This window comes from Penicillium roqueforti (genome assembly GCF_015533775.1).
Source record: "Penicillium roqueforti strain LCP96 04111 chromosome Unknown scaffold_06, whole genome shotgun sequence".
NCBI classification, from domain to species: Eukaryota; Fungi; Ascomycota; class Eurotiomycetes; order Eurotiales; family Aspergillaceae; genus Penicillium; species Penicillium roqueforti.
This window is the reverse complement of record NW_024067570.1, coordinates 47,985-66,033: the sequence shown is the minus strand read 5'-3', so window position 1 is coordinate 66,033 and position 18,049 is coordinate 47,985. Positions and strand designations below refer to the sequence as shown.

Sequence of the window (18,049 nt, the reverse complement as noted above, 5' to 3'; positions counted from 1 at the left end):
TCATATGTGTGAGTAGGAAGAAACAACTATGTTACATCGTGCTATTCTAGGATTGAAGATGTAACAATGCTGTAATTTACTGTGCTTCAACAATCCACCTAAAATTTAGACAGGTCGCTAGTTTCTACTAGTGCAACCTACCTTGCACATACTGCCAAGCAATTCAGAAAAAAACTGTGCAATGATGCTTAGCTGACACGTAGTTGTCCCGTTGTGGAAGAAATAGAAGTCCATAGAAGGCCGTCCACTGTTCTGAAAAGCGTAATTCCGCTCGGATTTAAAAGTCTCGGGGTATTCGGGATCTCGGCTAATTGGCCAAGATGACAAACTCCATGGAATCTCATCCGAATCCTCGGAGCTAAGTGTGCAAGAGGACCTCCCCGCTTAACGGATATGGAGTACTCCTTCCTCCTCATTGGTGCTTGCAGTCCAGGTGAATATTAAGACGGGAAAGCCGCAATGGTTCCACGGTCTAGAATAACATGGTCCGCCAATGATACTCCTCCAAATAGACTAGTGGAGCTATAGATCTCCAACGGAAATGCGGGATCGCCGGTTGCAGCCAATCACCTCAGGGCCAAAGGTAATCACCGCATCCTTCACCAATGGAATCGGCGGGATTTGAACTTGCCTCGCCGCCTAAGAGGACAAAACTGATGTCGTGCAGATCCCATACCTTCGTTTGGCTGTCAGCGCTGACATTTGAATGTCCTGTGATTGGCCCTAGACCCCTCCTTGGCGAATAAACCTCCATTATTTTCTGCTTGGCTTGCATTAACTGTGGGCTTTTGCTTATTTTTTTTTCCCATGGCGCTTGGGTTGAGACCAGTGAGCGTCCGTGGCACTGGGATGTTAAAAGGGGTGAGGCGTGGCCGATCGTTGGAGTGGATTTCTTTCTTCTCTTCTTCATACTTTGTCCTATAGTCATTGTTGATATCCGTCAAAGACTAAGACATCAATTCCGGATTCTTCTGCTGGACCAAATAAAGTGCAATCATTTCCCAGCTTTGCCTTTCTCTCTCCATCTCTCTCGCCAGCTTGTAATTGCGTGGTGGACTTCCTACACCGTACCTTGGAGATATCTAGAAGCATATCAGTTTCCCGGATCAGCATCATGGCCTTGCTCTTCATCAAGCGAAAGCTATTCCCCACAAAGGATGCGGACAGAATACATTCAGGTTAGTAAGGAAAGAGCATACACCCAAAGAGACATATACTTACAGGAATTCAATTCAGGCAAGCGCCTCCTCGCCCGCATTGAGTCCGACGATACCATCCGCGCAGACTCTGAGCAAGACCTCGAGTCCCAAAACGGCCGCTCTTACGACACCTTCGGACGGTGCAACAGCCCAGACGAATCAGCAATAACAACCAACAGCAACTGCAGCACCCGCGAGCGCATCAACCCACGTATCATCTCAGATGCCATCCTCGGCCTCTCTGACGGTCTGACCGTACCCTTCGCCCTGAGCGCAGGTCTATCCGCACTCGGAAACACCAAAGTGGTTGTGCTTGGTGGACTTGCCGAGCTGGCAGCCGGAGCCATCTCCATGGGACTTGGTGGATACGTCGGCGCAAAGAGTGAAGCGTAAGTCATCCACATCTGGCAACCAATCAGCATATGTACTAACAAATACTAGTGAATCATATCAAACAATCGTCCGTGAAACACAAGAGTTGATCCAAACGGACTCGGAAGAGACCCGCGCCATGGTGCGCGAGACCTTCTCTCCGTACGGGCTCTCGGACTCGGCAGTTGCGGATATCACGCGCGACTTGCATGCGTCTCAAGACCGCCTGCTTGAATTCCTGCTTGCTTTCCATCACCGAGAGATCGCCCCTGACTGTAACCAGGCGTGGACTTCGGCCATCACGCTCGCGCTGGGTTATTTTATTGGCGGGTTCATTCCGCTTATCCCGTACTTCATTGTCTCGCAGATCACGATTGCACTGTACTGGAGTATTGGTGTTATGGCGATTACCTTGCTTGTGTTTGGATATGTCAAGACCTGTGTTGTGCGTGGCTGGTCTGGCCGCGCTAATGTGTGGGCTGCGATCTGGGGCGGAATGCAGATGTGTTGCGTCGGAGGTGTCGCTGCTGGTGCTGCGATCGGACTGGTCCATCTCATTGATATGGGTAGCACTTGATGACTTGGTGGTGATGGTACTAATGATGTTCACGTTGCAATTAAGCGTTCATGCATTGCAGCAGTGGGGTTTTTGCTTTCTCTCTACTCCTAATGTTTCTCATTTTTTTTTAGCTCGGCAGCGGGCGTTTCGGGGACAAAGCTGCAAAAAGCTTTATGATACACGTTTAACGAAAAAATAATTCATTTCCCATTGACAATCTCAAGTTACATTTCAACTACCAAGGCATTACTGGCCACCTTAGATAGTTAAATAGATATATAAAACAAAAAACCCTATAAAACCAATCCCAAATCACCCACTCAACGCAATCCCAACCAACTTCTTCCCCTTATCCGACAACTGAATCTTCAAAGCCTCCTCCCTCCCACGCTCCGACATCTTCCCCCAAGTCTTCCTCAAAATGTCCACGGTCTTCTCCTCATCCGCAAGCTCCGTCTCAAACTTATCAAACTGATCATCCAAAAACACCAAACAAGCAACATCCTCCAGCGTCTGTGTATCCGGATCCCCCTGCTTAAGATCCGCCTTGCGCACCAGCGCGCCCACTCTCGCCGCCTCCTCCGCCGAATACCCACTCTCAACACAGATCTGCTCGACCAGCGCAGCCTGTCGCCTCTGCAGTCCCGCGCGCCACGAGTGGTACCCAATCTTTGTGGCGGGGTAGCTATCGCGCGGCACTTCCCAGCGACGCAGGTGTTGGGCGCGGATTGCGAGGCGCAGGAGCTCTGGGGCTGAGGGGTTGAGGGTTGAGAGGTAGCTGGTCATTTTCTGTGCGTAGTGGAGTTCGTAGGGGATTGGGCCGGTGGGTGTTTGGGTTTGGCGGGGGTCGTCGGCGTGCGCTGCGTCGATGCGCTCGAGGGCTGCTTCGTATTTGGTCATTTTTGGGGGGTTGTTGGGGTAGATGGGATAGGTGGTTTGTTCTGAGTGGTGTCGTTTTAGGAGAGGAGTTTGCGCTTGGGATCAATTGGATGTAAGAGCGCTTGAAAGCTGGGTGGTTTGATATGAGGGTTTTAGATAAGAATAGACGCTAGTCCGGGTGTGGCTTGGTGTGCATTGTAAATAGATGTTTCTAATTGGTCGAGTATGTATTGGATCCACATTTAGTTAGTCCCTTGTACATGACGAAGGCGGTAGTAAAAGCGGTAACCCGATTAGGGTCCCGAGGTCCTAGAGCCCCTGAAGTGGTGATCTATGAAAGCAAACTAGTAAACAATGCAAATAGAAGAGTTGGGATGACTGTGTGGAGAAAAGCAGTTAAACTACATAGCAGGTCATTTTGAAGGGTCCACTTGCCCAGACTGTGGGGGATGACTAATAATTCTTTTGCTTGCTAGTTAACTAACTTACATCCCATCACATCCATCTGGACTCTGCCTGACACAATACATAAAGAAAACTTCGATTTATCTAATGGCCATCCCATGGAGAATATCGAGCCGTGCTATCCCTCCGAGGAGCATTATCTCACCGCTTTACATTATCTCCAGGAACATGTCTACCCAGATGGACCAGCGCCTCTATATTTCTACCGTTGATGCTGAGCCACTTCATCGCTACCGAAAAGGTGGCTACCACCCAGTCACCTTGGGGGAATACTTGAAAGATGGAAGGTATAAGGTGTTGCATAAACTAGGGTGGGGAGGCTACTCGACGGTTTGGGCAGCAAGGGATCAAAGGTTGTACAAGCTGGTGTGACCCGAAATAGTTCTAGCTGACTGAAAACAGGGAAGAGACATATGTTGCTGTCAAAATTTCGGTTGCAGAAACTAAATATGACATGCGAGAGCTACAAACTATGAAAGAGTTGGCATCTTATCACCCTCACACGGTACAACTGCTTGATAACTTCGATCTAAAGGGCCCGAATGGATCTCATAAATGCCTCGTCTATGAGCTTCTCGGGCCGAACGTCCCAGATACAATTGATACACGCTTTCCAGATGGGAGACTTCCTGGGAAGCTTGCCAAAGTTATTGCAAAGCAATGTTTGATCGGGCTCGATGGTTTACACCAACGAACGATTGGACATGGAGGTAAATCACTTTTCTTAGAGATGCTTTATATGGTATGGCACTTACCTAGCATAGATCTGCATACCCGCAATTTAGCCTTCACTATGCCTTACATAGACGATTTGTCGGAAGAAAGGTTTATTAGGATGCTAGGGAAACCAGATATTGGCTATGTCCAAAAACGTGAAAATTGTGATAGGAAATGCCTAGAACCTGGCATACCCGAATATATTGTGAGGCCTGCCTCGCGTCAGACGCTTTGGAATCCGGCTCAGACTGTCAAAATACTCGACTTCGGAGAGTCGTTTTTACACACTACTATTTCTAAGACACTACACACTCCTTTATCTCTCCGAGCACCAGAAGTTATCTTTCGGGATCGCATTGATCATCGTGTTGATCTGTGGAGCATGGGCTGCATGGTAGGTGAATCCACTTGTAATCCTTATAAACCAAAGACTGATATGTTGGCAGCTCTTTGAAGTGTTCGCAGGCCAGCCACCTTTCGACACCTTCTTAATAACTCCCACAATTCTCGTTGACCAAATGCGAGAAATGGCAACCGACAGTCTACCTAAAAGATGGCAAGGGGTGTGGAATACGATGAATGCAGAGGAGGGCATAGAAAGTAGCGGACCTAACTTACAGGAATGGCTGGAGGATGTGTACTTCAATAGCCCGCTGAGTCCCGATCTCACACGGGAGGACATAGTGAGGCTGGGACAAATCGTTGGGAGGTTATTGCATTTCGAGCCGTCTGCAAGAGCGTCAGCGAGAGACGTTCTTAATGATCCTTGGTTTAATGAGTGATCCTATGACTATTTGTTATAACGGGGAGCTGTCCTCATTCGTACTGTACCTAGGAATTTTCACTTCTTCGATTATCAAGCCTGCGTGCTGAAAATAGCCTCTCTTCTTTTGCATCGACCACATCAATAACTACCCAAGAAATGTATGCTTCACATACAATGACCCTGACGGCTAATTATCACTGTAAGAAACATCCAATTTGAATTAACACATCTATAGGATTTGATCTTTCCCAAACGCTTTGAACAGCAAAGAAAGACACCTACATAACATCAATATCCGGCCGATGATTAACCTGCGACGAACTATTTCGGGACCGAGCACTGTCGTAATTACAACACGCAACAGCAACACATATTACACAATCACAATCACGACGAGGTGCTGCCCTTTTGGGGGAACACAAGCAGCTCTTGCGAAACATCAGAAGGTGTCCTCTCCACCTGGTAAGCCTTGTCCTTTTCAAAGATCCGCGCCACCTCTTCCAAAGACAGACCTTTAGTCTCCGGGAAGAGGAAGTAGATCGTTGCCATGAAAATCACAAGACAGCCCAGATACACCAGGAAGTATTTCCAGTGGATGGCCGCCAAGGCCACAGGGTTTATATACTGGTTGAAGAAGCAAGCCATCGAGTCGGTGGTGAGTGTGATGGCAAGGCCCTTGGCGCGGAGCTGGAAGGGCAGGATTTCAGCTGGGTATGCGATAAACAAGGGCATATATGCCATGTCGTAAGCACTGCAGAAGAGGAAAAGCATGGGTACCACCGCAATACCAGCCTCCAGCACATGCATCTCTTGGAAAAGACCCGACATGGTCGTCGCGGCGGATAGGTAGATGAACATCAACATTGTGGCGATTAGCCAGAGTTTTCGTCGTCCGTATCGGTCTGCGGCCATTGCTCCGCCGACTGCGAATGCCAGGTTCCACACCTGCAAGCTGATATTGATGGCGGCCTGGTGAGATGCGTTGTATATACCGACTGATGCTAGGATCGGGGCTAGGTAATAAGAAACCACGCCTAGAAAAAGTTGGTTAGAAATCGGATTAGAATAAAAGGGACATTTTAGGTTCATACCATTTCCAGACCATTCTTGCATGAATCCCAGAATCACGCAAATGGATAGACGATGCATGTTGCTCCGGGATGCAAAGAAGCTGCTCCAGCGGCGGCAGCTCTTGTCAGACTCCGCATTGATGCTCTTGCAAATCTGGTAGAATTCGTCCTGAACAAGTTCGTCGTTCTCATCACCATTAGCGTGATATCTTGCTAGTATAGCCATTCCCTCATCTTTCCTGCCCCGGGAGACCAGCCATCTCGGGCTCTCGGGAACAAAGCAAAGCCCAACCAATTGAAGGACCGGATAGAAGATCTGCGTCAAGCAGGGGAGTTTCCATGACCAACTCCCTACGATGGTGAGTCCAGCAAAACCAATACCAGCCGACGTGATCGACCCGATGAACCAAAGTGCATTGTATAAACCCGTGAAGGTCTGTCGTTGACGTGGGTGTGTTGATTCGGTAATGAGCAATGGCGCGGCAGTTTGTGAGACTCCGACTCCGATTCCAGCGAGAACACGAGCGAAGAAGAAGACCCACGGATTATTTGTGGCGACTTGGATAATCGAGGCGATGATCACTAAAGTGGAACCGATCAGAACGCAGATCCTCCGCCCCAGATTGTCGGCGATGTAAGATCCGGGGATGAATGAGCAAAAAGATCCGAGTGAGACAGCTGCGATAATAAGACCTCGAGCATTTGTGTCCAGGTCTTTCAAAAAATTCGAGACTGTTGTTTTCTTTGATTAGCTTTGTTCCTATATAGCATGATGTATAAGATGCCTACATTCGGGAAGCACCAGGAGGCCATTGATCATGCTAGCACAGTATCCAGCTGTAGCCGATGCAGATAGCATAAACCCAATCCCTAGGTTTAGTTTTCGCAGCCCTGGATCCTTCATCCAGCTGCTGTTGGTGTTGTTGTGTAAGACCTTGGAGGCCATGTTTGGCGATATCCTGCAAAGACAGTGAATGTCGTGGATGAATGTTTCAGATCTTGAACTCCGAGCTGTCAAGCTCTTTTATTTAAACATTGAAAATTAATTGGTAAAAGAAAACTCCGAGTGACAATGCGCCCCAACATTCCTAGGATTTATCCAGGGCCCGAAATCTCCGCGCGAGGTTACAGCTGTAGCTAAGGAGTTGGAATGAAGGGAGGGAAGTCAAATGATCTGATCACCGGACGATTTCCCTGAGTTTGCTCTGATCCAAGAGCTTGGATGTGACACGCCTGTCAACATGCCTGCTTAAGGTCCGCGATTGGAATATGAGCTTTCAAGGTCTTGGAGAGCTCGGATGTTTCAGGAATGTTTGTAGCTCTCATAGCTCCCTCCCCTCACTTTTACCCACGGGGATCACTTCCCCGGTTGCCTAAGTTTAGCTTGGGATTCGTAGCTATAGTCTCCGTATGGATTCCCTTGATTATTGGATTCGTGATAGATCGACTCGCCCTTACTCAACGATTTGTCTCTGGGGAAACGGGGTAAGGAAGTTTTTCTCTGCAGACCTTCTAGGACAAGCACGGGCTATGATTTTCTTTCTTAGGTTCGTGAGTCAACTCGGTGTAACTATCTGCTCTGCCTGTGCGTCACTTGATATTTGAAAAGGTCTGACCACGGAGAGTCTCGAATCTGAAAGCCATGGCAGCGTGGAATGATATTACTTCGTTCTGACGCGGACAGCCTTATGGCGCCAATCGGAAAACCTCATCAGGCAACCCGGTGGCTTATGGTTTCCCCCTGCTTAGAGTTGAAGCAGATTCAAGAAAATAAACTTTACTGTTTATGATATGACGGTTGAGTATACTACTACTAGTAGTAAATGATATCACGAAGCATGAGTTACATTGTAGATTAGACTGTAGAATTGATAGAATCAAGCAACACCCGAGGTTCGTTTGAAACGCTCCGGATGTTACTCCTGAGCGGATGCCGATTTCCATGGTCACACAGCAGGATTGAACTACCCAAGTAATTTCGACTCATGGGCTAGAGCTCAAGAGCGTTATCTAGGGGGGTATTCATAATATTCATAAGAGTGCCGAACTAAAATCCAAGGTAGTCGATTACTAAGGTTAGTTAGGGCTCGGTTTGAGCTTATTTGGTTCCAAGGTTTGTGTCTTGGTACTATAAAAGCTTGGAAGCTTGGAAGCTTGGAGAAATGATCCCTGAGGTTATATACTTCATATATTACGCAAGTATCTGTTTATGAGAAGTTATCTGGTTATTCTGCATCTTCTGGAGCATAAAATTGTGGATATATATCCGAAGAAATATACATATCAATGAGACGTGCCCAACGATATGAAAGTCAGAATACAACGATCCCGTATCCACAAAGATCCAAGGGCACTATAGGCCTTACAGGAGTAATTATTCGTGATTTCTGTTTCTAGAACCCACATGAATCTGTGTTGTTGGCATATTGTTGCTTATAAACCACCGGGATGAGCTGTCAAGTCTTCACGGGATTGGAAGCTCTAGCTTCGGAGAGACCCCGAGACCCCCAGGATCCCCACTAATTGAATAGGGGTGATATGCTCTGACTCGTCAATCTCATTCAGCCAAGAGAAACTCCGCAGGCACTGCCACGATGCCAAGGCGCAGAAGTTGTTTGAGACACCGGAGGCCTTGGCGTGAGCTTACCCTTAAACCTTAGATGGCGGAAGATTTTTTGTCTTATCTGATCTTCATCTCGAGCCCTACCTTCCATACCATCAGAGTCCTACATCAACCTACTCTTGGCCTCCCCAAACCGAAAAAATGACACTCCTCCACGACCCTCTAAACCTCAACCAATACAAAACAACTATATCCGAGCCAAAAAAGAACTGGGTCCCAATCTCTTTCAGCGACGAAAAGGAAAAGCTCACGGGCTTCTACAAAGAGCAAAATGAAATGATCGAGGGCTTCCTCACAGCCGGCGAGGAAGAGCGCCTAAAAGCCGAAGACGAAGCCCAGAACGGCGGCAAAGTAAAGCTAGCCGTGCGCGCCAGCTTCACAGTCAACTTCTTCCTCTTCGTCATCCAGCTCTACGCAGCCGTCACAACAGGCTCTCTCGCCCTCTTCGCCACCGCCGCAGATGCCTTCATGGACCTCGTTTCGTCGGTTGTGATGCTAGTCACGTCGCGCATGTCCTCGCGCCCAAAGCCATACAAGTACCCCGTTGGCCGGCGTCGGGTCGAAACAATGGGCGTCATCATGTTCTGTGCGTTGATGACCATCGTGGCGGTGGAGCTGATCATCGAATCGGCCAAGGCGCTTGCGGCCGGCAAGACTGAGTCCGAGCAGCTGGATCTCGTGCCGCTGGTCTGCGTGGGCGTCGCTATCTTCTCCAAGTTCTGTATGTTCTTGTACTGCTATGGCTTGCGTCGGTATCCCGCTGCTCATGTCTTTTACATTGACCACCGTAATGATCTGGCTGTCAATGGGTTTGGGTTGATCATGTCGATTGTGGGTGATCGGTTCGTCTGGTATCTTGATCCCATTGGTGCTTGCTGCATTGCGCTGCTTATCTTGTTTTCGTGGGCGTCGACTGCGTTTGATAATATGTGGTTGATTGTGGGCAAGTGTGCCCCGCGTGAATTCCTGAATAAGTGTGTCTATGTGACATTGACGCACGATCAGAGGATTCAGAAGGTGGATACGGTGAGTTGAGAAGGTGGGTGTATTATTGACGTTTGACTAACGGTGCATAGTGTCGCGCTTATCACTCCGGGCAGCAACTCTATGTTGAGGTTGATATCGTCATGGACCCTGAGACTAAGCTTCGGGAGTCCCACGATGTAAGCCAAGCGTTGCAGCGGAAGTTGGAAGGTCTCGCGGACGTCGAGCGAGCCTTTGTGCATGTCGATTATGATTATGAGCATGATGTCAACGAGGAACACAGACCACTCTATGAGATTGGTGGATCGAAGCACTCCATCCGAGCTTTGGTGAAACGATTGTGGTCTAGAAACGAGGAGAAGGCAGACGGGACTGCTGTGTGAGAAGCTTCGGTTATATTGATTGAGCTGGGCTCCAATGTCTCGGAATGTTATACGCAGAGTATGAATGCAGTAAACAAAATTAATATCTTAATCGGTTTTATGAACGCCGAACTAGTTTCTCACAGGGCAATTTGTCAGACATAAAAGCAGAACATGACATTAACACAACCGGACGTTCAAAACATAATATCATCTCATATAAACTAAAGGGCAGGGGCTCTCTTCTTAGCCTTTGCAAACATGCCATAAGGCTTGACACTAAAAGCGCCATTGAAATTCTTCCCTTCCATATCAAATGTATACTCCTTATCCGCCAACTCAAAATCCACATCTTTGATAATGCGAACGAGCGCATGCAACGACCATTCCCAAGCATACCGCTTACCGTAACACTCGCGCTTCCCGTTCCCGAACCCCTTCTTCACACCGATTGGGAGCCGATCAAAGGCGTCGCCGAGCATGCGCTCAGGCTTGAAAGTATTGGGGTCATCAAAGACAGCAGGGTCACGGTTGACAGCAGACAGAATAGCAATCAGGGGCTGAGTCTTAGGAATCTCGTATTCTCCTCCGAGTATGACCGGACCATGGGTGGGCAACGGCTCGATGTTGAAACCCGGGGCTGTGGCACAGAGACGGAACGATTCGCGGAGGACGGCCTCGCAGTAGGGCAATTGCGAGAGATGGAAGTGTTCGATTTGGCCGGAGGGACCGAGGAGGGTGTCAATCTCCTGACGGGCACGAGTAACCACATCTGGGTTCTTGGCAAGATAGTACAGAGTGAAGGAGAGGAGATTCGGGGATGTGGCGCTGCCGATGAAAATGTTGATTATCTCGTCGATGACCCGGCTGTCTGGAAGGGATTCGCCTGTCTTCGGGTCCTTTTCGTGGAGTAGAGCATGCAGCAAATCCCTCTGGTCTATAGGCTTATTGCGTCGCTTGGCGATTATCTGCGCGCAATAGTCGCGACAAATCTTGATATCCTTGTCGAATGTACTCTGGTACATGAGTCGAGTGAGGAGCTTGGGTCGCGTGGGCCGACGCACGGCTTCAAAGGTCGTGTCTGACATTGCTTTGATGACGGCGGGTTCTGCACCAAGGACACAGTCTACATACTGACCGAAGAAGCATTTCATATTGGCAGCGTGGTTTAGTCGGTCCAAATCATTAGAGACATCCACGCGCTGCCCGGTGCTCTCTGTTGAAGTCCATTTCCAGATCAAGTCGTCCGTCGTGAGTTGTATATCCCTATGCATTTCCTTGACGGCCTCGGGTGATACGAATGGAGCCATGATACGATGCGCGATGCCCCAGCTTTCCTCGTTGTCAAACGCAGTAAAGAGACTGTCATGGACAAGACTGCGGATTTCGACAATGGGACCGGTGACGCATTTTCGGAAGCGCTTCTCGTCGCAAATTTCCTCGAGAAGAGCGGCGTTTGTAATGAAGACAAGTTGCTTGGTGAGGATTTTGATTTTGAAGATACCAGCTCCACCATGTTCTGCTGCCAGCTTATTTAAAGACGCCCAGGTATTGCCAGGGATCATATCGAAGATATTTCCCAGAATTGGAAGCCCCTGAGGCTGGGGAATAGGCGACGGCATGGTGTGTATAGACTAGAGAGGGAGTTGGGAATCTTCAAAATATGGCAACCCACTTGTACTTATCAGTAGGACGAAAGGACTCGTCACAATTGAAAAGTATGCATGTAGGAGCTCGCAGCTCTTGTGCCACATGACTGAAATGACAAGCCTCTGAGTGGTCTACAATTAGCTTTGGTGACATTGTGATGAGCCTGAAGATTTCCGTATTCTCGTCCAATTAGAGATCGTATTGTCACAAACATCGGAGAGGTGCAGCTAAGCTGCAGATGAACTCCATACCCCGCGTGCCCACATGATATGTGATGTGTATTGCAAGTGGGAAGATCAGGGGAAGAGCGTATTGAAATAGAGAAGAGTAAGGGGTAGAGTTGGTGAATGCTGCCCTGAGAAGGCATTTGAAGCCGCTGACAAACCAAGTAGACAAGCTATTTGGCATATCAAGTACAAGCCAATTACGACTACATATTCCAAATGCAGCTTCTACTGTCCAATGAAGCATCTTGTCATCTATTGAATCGATTGACTAATTCTTCCTCGCCTCGTCATCGCGGAATGATATCTCCACGCTGCCAAGGCCGAGGATCCAAAAATTCATGGATGTAAAAAAAAAAGTAAGGAAGTGTCATGCACACTCCCTGTAATCATTGATGAACACAGCAGACCATCGAGGGTGGCCGGTAGAAGAATCATGGAAACAAGCTGCAAGCATAAGAAACCGTCAAGAAAATCAGAATAACCAACCATTACAGCAGCAGATCTCGAATAGCTGTGCGCGAGATATAAGAAGAACAGAAAGAAAAAAACAAGGGCAGGGAATAAACAAAGCTTACGAAATAAAAGCAATTGATCATATCCACTTTGGATAACTTTGTCTCCCGCCCAAAACGCCGTCCGATTGATGAAGCCGGGTATATCCAGCACCGTGATGCAACATGTACTGAGAATGAAAAAAAAAGAGATCAAGAGGAGGGAACGAGGCATTAAGTACACGCGCCTTGCCACAGTAGCAAGACTCGAGCCGAGCCGTCAACCCCATCACCCCTAGGTTAATATGGGCAGAATTGGTGTTTCATCGAAAAAAAATAAACAGAAACAGCTTTTGGTTGATTCGAAATGATCATAGAACCCATTTCGTCATCTGGCCCCAATGCCGAACATGCCTACCCCGTAGCTAGCGCTTCTTTCGGACATAGGGGTTGACACCTTAGCGACGTGACCCTGATTAGATTAATTTTTATCAACAGAATTAGTTGCCATGGGGATGCTTTACCTTCTTGCGTTTCTTCTTCCCAGTTCCCTCGCCGTTCGAGTAGAATCCGGGGTCATCATCATCGTCCACAAACCCTTCGCCATAGCCGGCAAAGCTATTGTCATCATAATGTCTTTTGCGACCCCTGCTAGGCCGTGGCCGATCTGCTTCCTGTGGTTGCGGAGATGGGACATAGGATTGGGAAGAGAAGCGACCAGCAGGAGCGGGAGGAGCCTTCTTGCCAAGCTCGCCTGGCGCTGGATTCTTAGCCGCCTTTTCATGACCCAAGATATCTTCCCAGAAATCGTTGTTAGGAATCGGTCCGGGTTCCATTTGCATGGCTCGCGATTGGAGATTTTGTAGCGCCGAATCCATGTCTGAGACCTTGATAGCTTTGCCATGCACCTTTTGGTTCTGCCATTCCTCTTCAGGCCATAGAGTCATGTACCTCAGACTGCCAGGGGTACCGATCTCCTTCTTGACGGGTTTGTTTCGCCCAGAGAGTCCCAGTCCTTTCAGCTTTCCTTCGTATGATTTCCTCAAGCGGTTGATCTTCTCCCCTGTCACCGGATCCATGCGTGCTACCGAATGTGCGATCGGGCCTAACCCATAGAGAGAGACGAGATCCACTGTAGGGTCGGGACCAGTAACGATCGGAGCTGTCAATGAGGAAAAAGCAGTGTTAACAACTTCAGTCCCAAGAATGTGCAAGATCAGTACATTCATGGAGCTGCACACAGTAGATGGCATGATGCGTTTTGGGGAATCTTACATCTCTTGCAAAGATGAAAAGTCGAGGTTAGCTCTTTCTGAAGAGAATCGAGATCGAGACTGAGGGTGTCTGCCCGAGTCGACCCTTTATTCATATCCATAGCGTCGGAGTCTGTCGAATGTTGACCTTGCCCGGTGGCAAAGTCAGTGCTGTCTGTTTGAAAAGATTGCCGATCGTGGTCGGTCGGTCTGTGCTGTGTTGATTGCTGAGCGGGACTTGCTCCCGAGTTTTCTGCCGAGTCCTGCATCCCCATATTGAAAGATTTTCTCCCCTGATCCACATCGTCCGAATTCGCAGTAGGGTGTCCACTGACACTGCTGGCGGGAGTGGGGAATGCATTGGTGGTGCTCATTGTGGGCTGTTGGGAGACTTGGGTAGACATTGGCGCAGAGGACGGAGGGGAGGAGATGTTCGGAGAGTGGACCGTCGCCTGATTCGGTGATGATATGAAGTTGGCGGCATGACTTGGTTCGCTCACCGACATCAACGGAGGTGATATCGGGGTCTGGGGAATGTGGTCCGAAGAAATAGGGAACCGGATGTTCTCTTTCAGAGACCCGGCGGGCGAGGAGGGTGAAGGAGGTCTTGCTTGAAAGGAGGTAGGGTGAGTGCGATCAGACATGAGAGCCCGAGGAAGAGTTCAGCATGCAGAGACGGTATTAACCAGAGCGGCTCTGGGTCCGAATCGCAAGTTTGATACCAGGGCCTGGAGAGGGGGATTCCCGATCACGGTCGACGGTCGCTCAGGCAGGCGGGCAGGTCATTCAACGGGCGGACTAGATCGTCTTCATTCCAGGGGACTAGAGTGAATCCCTGCGAGTGGTAAAGATTAGGTGCGTGATGAGTGGCGGTGGTGAAGGAGAGTGATGATGGGAGATAATCCTGTGGTCAAAGCCGGCGAGGATGACGGCGAATTGATTAATTCACGTGACCGGGCTTGGCCCGATGTACTTTATTCCCATTGTACTCTATTGATCTATGTACAATGCAGGTATTCATTCATGTATTTGTCTATTCATTGCTATTCTCTGAGTTGGGTCTTTATTCTCAATACAATGCGACCATATCAGTCCATCAATTAACTGCAAACAACCCTCCCCTTAGCGAGTGGCGAGATCAAGTAAGATTAAACTTTGTATGGCCCCTACATTTGCCGGGAATAATCCCCCGACACTTGATCAATGACATTACGCGTTGCATTCATATCTGTAGGATATGCTAATCAGATTATGCCACACCTGGACACTCTGCAGATGTTGGTGGCGTATCCCGGGTCTTACATGCGTCCATTTTTATCCCAACCCTCCAAGTCATGAATAGAACAGATATCAAATGGAACTTGAAACAATTGGAAATGGTATCTCTTACTATTTAAAGACTATTCGACAAAAACAAAGTCAGGTGGTCCAGGATGCCTTTCTTGGCATGGGTGACCTACAGCCCGGTTGGTAATATGACCATTCAAGAAGACATACTCGTGGATGTCAGAAGACGAACCAGTCTAAGACAGAACATCAAGTGATATATCGGGAATCAAAGCACAACCCCCACCAAGCGCCAGAGCTCATCAATATAAAATGATGCCCGAGAGAGATCTGACCTCAGGACTGATAGTAAGCATTATACTCATTAACCAGTTGGGCAGACACGTCGGGTATATTGTGTTCGAGGGAAGCCAAAAGCTCGATTTGCTCTTGTTGGCTGAGAGTGCGCTCACGCCATGAAGGTACTGGAAATGGCTCGTGGAAGTACTGAGAGTACTGGTCTGCAATGGAGCTGGACCAGTTCATGGGATTGACGGTCGCATCGGTGTATGCCAAATGACCTGCGGTTGTGGAAGCAAGTGAGAAGTTGGGGTCCCAGCCTTGAAGGCCGGGAACAACTGAAGGTATTGTGTTATAAGGGGTGTTCGGGTCAATTGATAAATCGGGGTAGAGCGTCGGCCCAGAGTAAGCTGCTGGTGTATAATGTGGTACCACACTTGGGGCTGTGATTGGTCGCTGCATGTCAAATGTACAGGAAACCGATGGCACTTGTGGTTCTTTAGACGGTCTAGGGCCCACTGCAGGTGGGGTTGATTCTTGCGCAAATGTAGGATCAGCCGACTGTGCCCTAGAACAGGTACCGTTTGAGGCGGTATCGATTGATAGATTGCCACGGTGGTTGTTGGAATAATACGAAGCAGTCGTGCTACTTGACGGGCTGGACATGGCTGGAGGGGTCAGTCCCTGTGAGGAGGTTGGCGTAGGATGGTTAGAAGGCGAGTGTACAACGAACGATTCTTCCGTCCTGTACGCTTTCAGGCACGCAGCAACAAGGCGCCTGTAAAGAAGGAAGGCAGATTGGACACCTGGCCAACGTTCGGCGGAAAATACAATTACTTCCATAGCCATATCCAAATGGCCTTGGACTTCCTCAATGGTGTGCTCTTTTCGAATTTCGGGGTATGAGAGGGTCCAGAGCACAGTATTCAAAGCCATGAACAGGGCTTGCACAAACACCCATGTCAGGTCGACAGATCCAGTGATCATCTGTTCTTTATGCATGGCGATATTGGAGATGGCCGCGTCATAACAGGTTTTGGCAGCATTGACGGTTGGTTCGGGTATTTGTGGTGAGGGACGATACATGAGAACAATGATGGTATTCCGTCTCCCTTGAAACCTGTAGAAGTTATTGTCAGCAAAGCTGCATTGGGGGAAATGGGTATATCAACGAACCATTTCACGTTGAGTCCACTGCCATCATCGTTCTTAGGAGTAGTGGCCATCCAATGGTCAATCTTGGCCAACATTTGAGAAAACCATGGATCCTGATCATCAACTGGGCTCTCTCGTCTGTTTGAGTAGAGCATTCTCCTGGGCTCCAATTGGAGCAGTCGCATTTTGAAAAAGTGAACTGCAATACACTTTGCTAGAACGGGTTTCGCTCCCGGGGTGATCCCCTCGGCGGTGATGTACCGGTCATCCACCAGTTCAAAGAATTTCACATTGATATGGTCGTGGCTGACGCAGTAGCTACTGCATCGACCCAGACTATGAGAAAGACCGAACTCCATTGATGAGACGATCCAAAATAACCTTCGACGCATGTCAATCTCCAATGGATTTAATGGTTTCCCACACGGTGATTTGGTGACGGTGGCTTCTTCCGTCAATCCCAAGTCCTGACAAAGTTTGGCAGCCGTCCCCACGACCCAGTAGGCAGCTGTGCGAGTGGGCGTTACCATTGAATATGAGGCAATGAGCACGAGGCATTGCAGAGCCCCTAAATCCAATCGTTTTAGTGTGGGTTCCAGGTAGGGCAAGGCCGCAAGGTAATAACTATCAGCGAGACCAGCATATTCTGTGCTCATTTTCTGCATGCTGATGGCGATGACCATCCGCAGTTGGAAGTTTTTGCAGGGATCTGTAGAGCCATTGAATACCTCCTCTACCTCTTGTCGAAATGTGGGCTCGTGCAGGAGCGGAAGTAGTGCTTGTGCTATACAACGAATCAGTCACACGAGCTACAAGAAAAAGAATCAGAGCAAAGTGATCGCAGTACCTTTGGCCACAAAAAGATCAATCAACTTATAGGTCAGGGTCTTTGGAGGTAGATTGGGTTGTGGGATCGAGCTTATCATGGGATAGACTTTTGATGTCGGTTTCGAGTCTTCTTGGGTGAAGGCATCTTTGATCTCTTGTGCGGTGAATTCGGGAACAATATCCTTGATGCTTTTGGAGTCGGTGTTCTGCTTGGCCATCTCCATGACCAATCGGGTCATGGCGATGCCACTCGAGGCGCCGAGATATCGCGGCTCATCGTTCTCCTTGAACCGGATGCGCCCGGCCCCCCGCACCATCAACTCGGCATCGGCAGCATGTTGTACCTCGTTCTCGGCTTTGGCAAGCTCTCTTTCTAATGCGCGGGCTTTCTCTCTGAGCGATAGGATGTATGTTCGAGGTATAGTTGTGTCGCGGGTCGAGTCGTAGTACACGCACTTGGCATTGCTTCGTTCGCAGGGCGCACATCGTGGAATTCCGGGGTCGCATCTAGATTTTCGCTGCACGATGGATTAGTTGGGAAAAGCACCAAAAAAAGGGCATAACACTAAGGGAGCAAAAGGTTCAAGGTGACGGGGATGGGGGAGAGGGGATGTCTCCTACATGTCTACACCTTGTGCAGGCGGTCAATGTGTGAGCGATGCGACCGTCCGGTGGCTCTAATGAGTGTAATTCCGGCGACTTTAGCCCTGTGGAGGAGGAGTCCGGACTTGGGGTCATGGTGGGCCAAAAAGGGTATAAGATTAAGGAAGTCGGGAAGGTCCAATCACATTATACACGATTTATACCCAAGGGACCTTTCGAAGAAGCAAATTGCGAACAGTCGACATGATCTTGAGGCTCCCGAGGCCTTGACAAGGGGGAG

The 18,049-nt window shown here is 48.8% G+C and overlaps 8 protein-coding genes across 8 annotated transcripts; 3 read left to right on the top strand and 5 right to left on the bottom strand.

The window, feature by feature from the left end:
* Positions 1–1,114: 1,114 nt before the first annotated feature.
* LCP9604111_3545 (VIT1/CCC1 transporter family protein) lies at positions 1,115–2,148 on the top strand (the record flags this gene model as incomplete). Its single annotated transcript, XM_039071145.1, has 3 exons — positions 1,115–1,178; positions 1,237–1,588; positions 1,641–2,148. 3 exons carry the CDS (start codon positions 1,115–1,117, stop codon positions 2,146–2,148), a joined length of 924 nt encoding a protein of 307 aa, XP_038930208.1.
* A 294-nt stretch (positions 2,149–2,442) lies between these two features.
* LCP9604111_3544 (DUF4202 domain-containing protein) lies at positions 2,443–3,030 on the bottom strand (the record flags this gene model as incomplete). The annotated part of the gene is made up of 1 exon (XM_039071144.1): positions 2,443–3,030. One exon carries the CDS (start codon positions 3,028–3,030, stop codon positions 2,443–2,445), a length of 588 nt encoding a protein of 195 aa, XP_038930207.1.
* Positions 3,031–3,642: 612 nt separating this feature from the next.
* On the top strand, positions 3,643–4,973 carry LCP9604111_3543 (uncharacterized protein; the record flags this gene model as incomplete). Its single annotated transcript, XM_039071143.1, has 4 exons — positions 3,643–3,827; positions 3,877–4,184; positions 4,239–4,585; positions 4,638–4,973. The coding sequence occupies 4 exons, from the start codon at positions 3,643–3,645 to the stop codon at positions 4,971–4,973; spliced, it is 1,176 nt and encodes a 391-aa protein (XP_038930206.1).
* Positions 4,974–5,344: 371 nt separating this feature from the next.
* On the bottom strand, positions 5,345–6,973 carry LCP9604111_3542 (uncharacterized protein; the record flags this gene model as incomplete). The annotated part of the gene is made up of 3 exons (XM_039071142.1): positions 5,345–5,991; positions 6,049–6,759; positions 6,817–6,973. The coding sequence occupies 3 exons, from the start codon at positions 6,971–6,973 to the stop codon at positions 5,345–5,347; spliced, it is 1,515 nt and encodes a 504-aa protein (XP_038930205.1).
* A 1,818-nt stretch (positions 6,974–8,791) lies between these two features.
* Positions 8,792–10,017, top strand: LCP9604111_3541 (cation diffusion facilitator family transporter; the record flags this gene model as incomplete). The annotated part of the gene is made up of 2 exons (XM_039071141.1): positions 8,792–9,676; positions 9,727–10,017. 2 exons carry the CDS (start codon positions 8,792–8,794, stop codon positions 10,015–10,017), a joined length of 1,176 nt encoding a protein of 391 aa, XP_038930204.1.
* Positions 10,018–10,220: 203 nt separating this feature from the next.
* Positions 10,221–11,618, bottom strand: LCP9604111_3540 (putative cytochrome P450; the record flags this gene model as incomplete). The annotated part of the gene is made up of 1 exon (XM_039071140.1): positions 10,221–11,618. One exon carries the CDS (start codon positions 11,616–11,618, stop codon positions 10,221–10,223), a length of 1,398 nt encoding a protein of 465 aa, XP_038930203.1.
* Positions 11,619–12,752: 1,134 nt separating this feature from the next.
* LCP9604111_3539 (uncharacterized protein) lies at positions 12,753–14,261 on the bottom strand (the record flags this gene model as incomplete). Its single annotated transcript, XM_039071138.1, has 3 exons — positions 12,753–12,836; positions 12,889–13,526; positions 13,640–14,261. The coding sequence occupies 3 exons, from the start codon at positions 14,259–14,261 to the stop codon at positions 12,753–12,755; spliced, it is 1,344 nt and encodes a 447-aa protein (XP_038930202.1).
* Positions 14,262–15,240: 979 nt separating this feature from the next.
* Positions 15,241–17,904, bottom strand: LCP9604111_3538 (uncharacterized protein; the record flags this gene model as incomplete). Its single annotated transcript, XM_039071137.1, has 4 exons — positions 15,241–16,303; positions 16,360–17,122; positions 17,186–17,684; positions 17,788–17,904. The coding sequence occupies 4 exons, from the start codon at positions 17,902–17,904 to the stop codon at positions 15,241–15,243; spliced, it is 2,442 nt and encodes an 813-aa protein (XP_038930201.1).
* Positions 17,905–18,049: the final 145 nt, after the last annotated feature.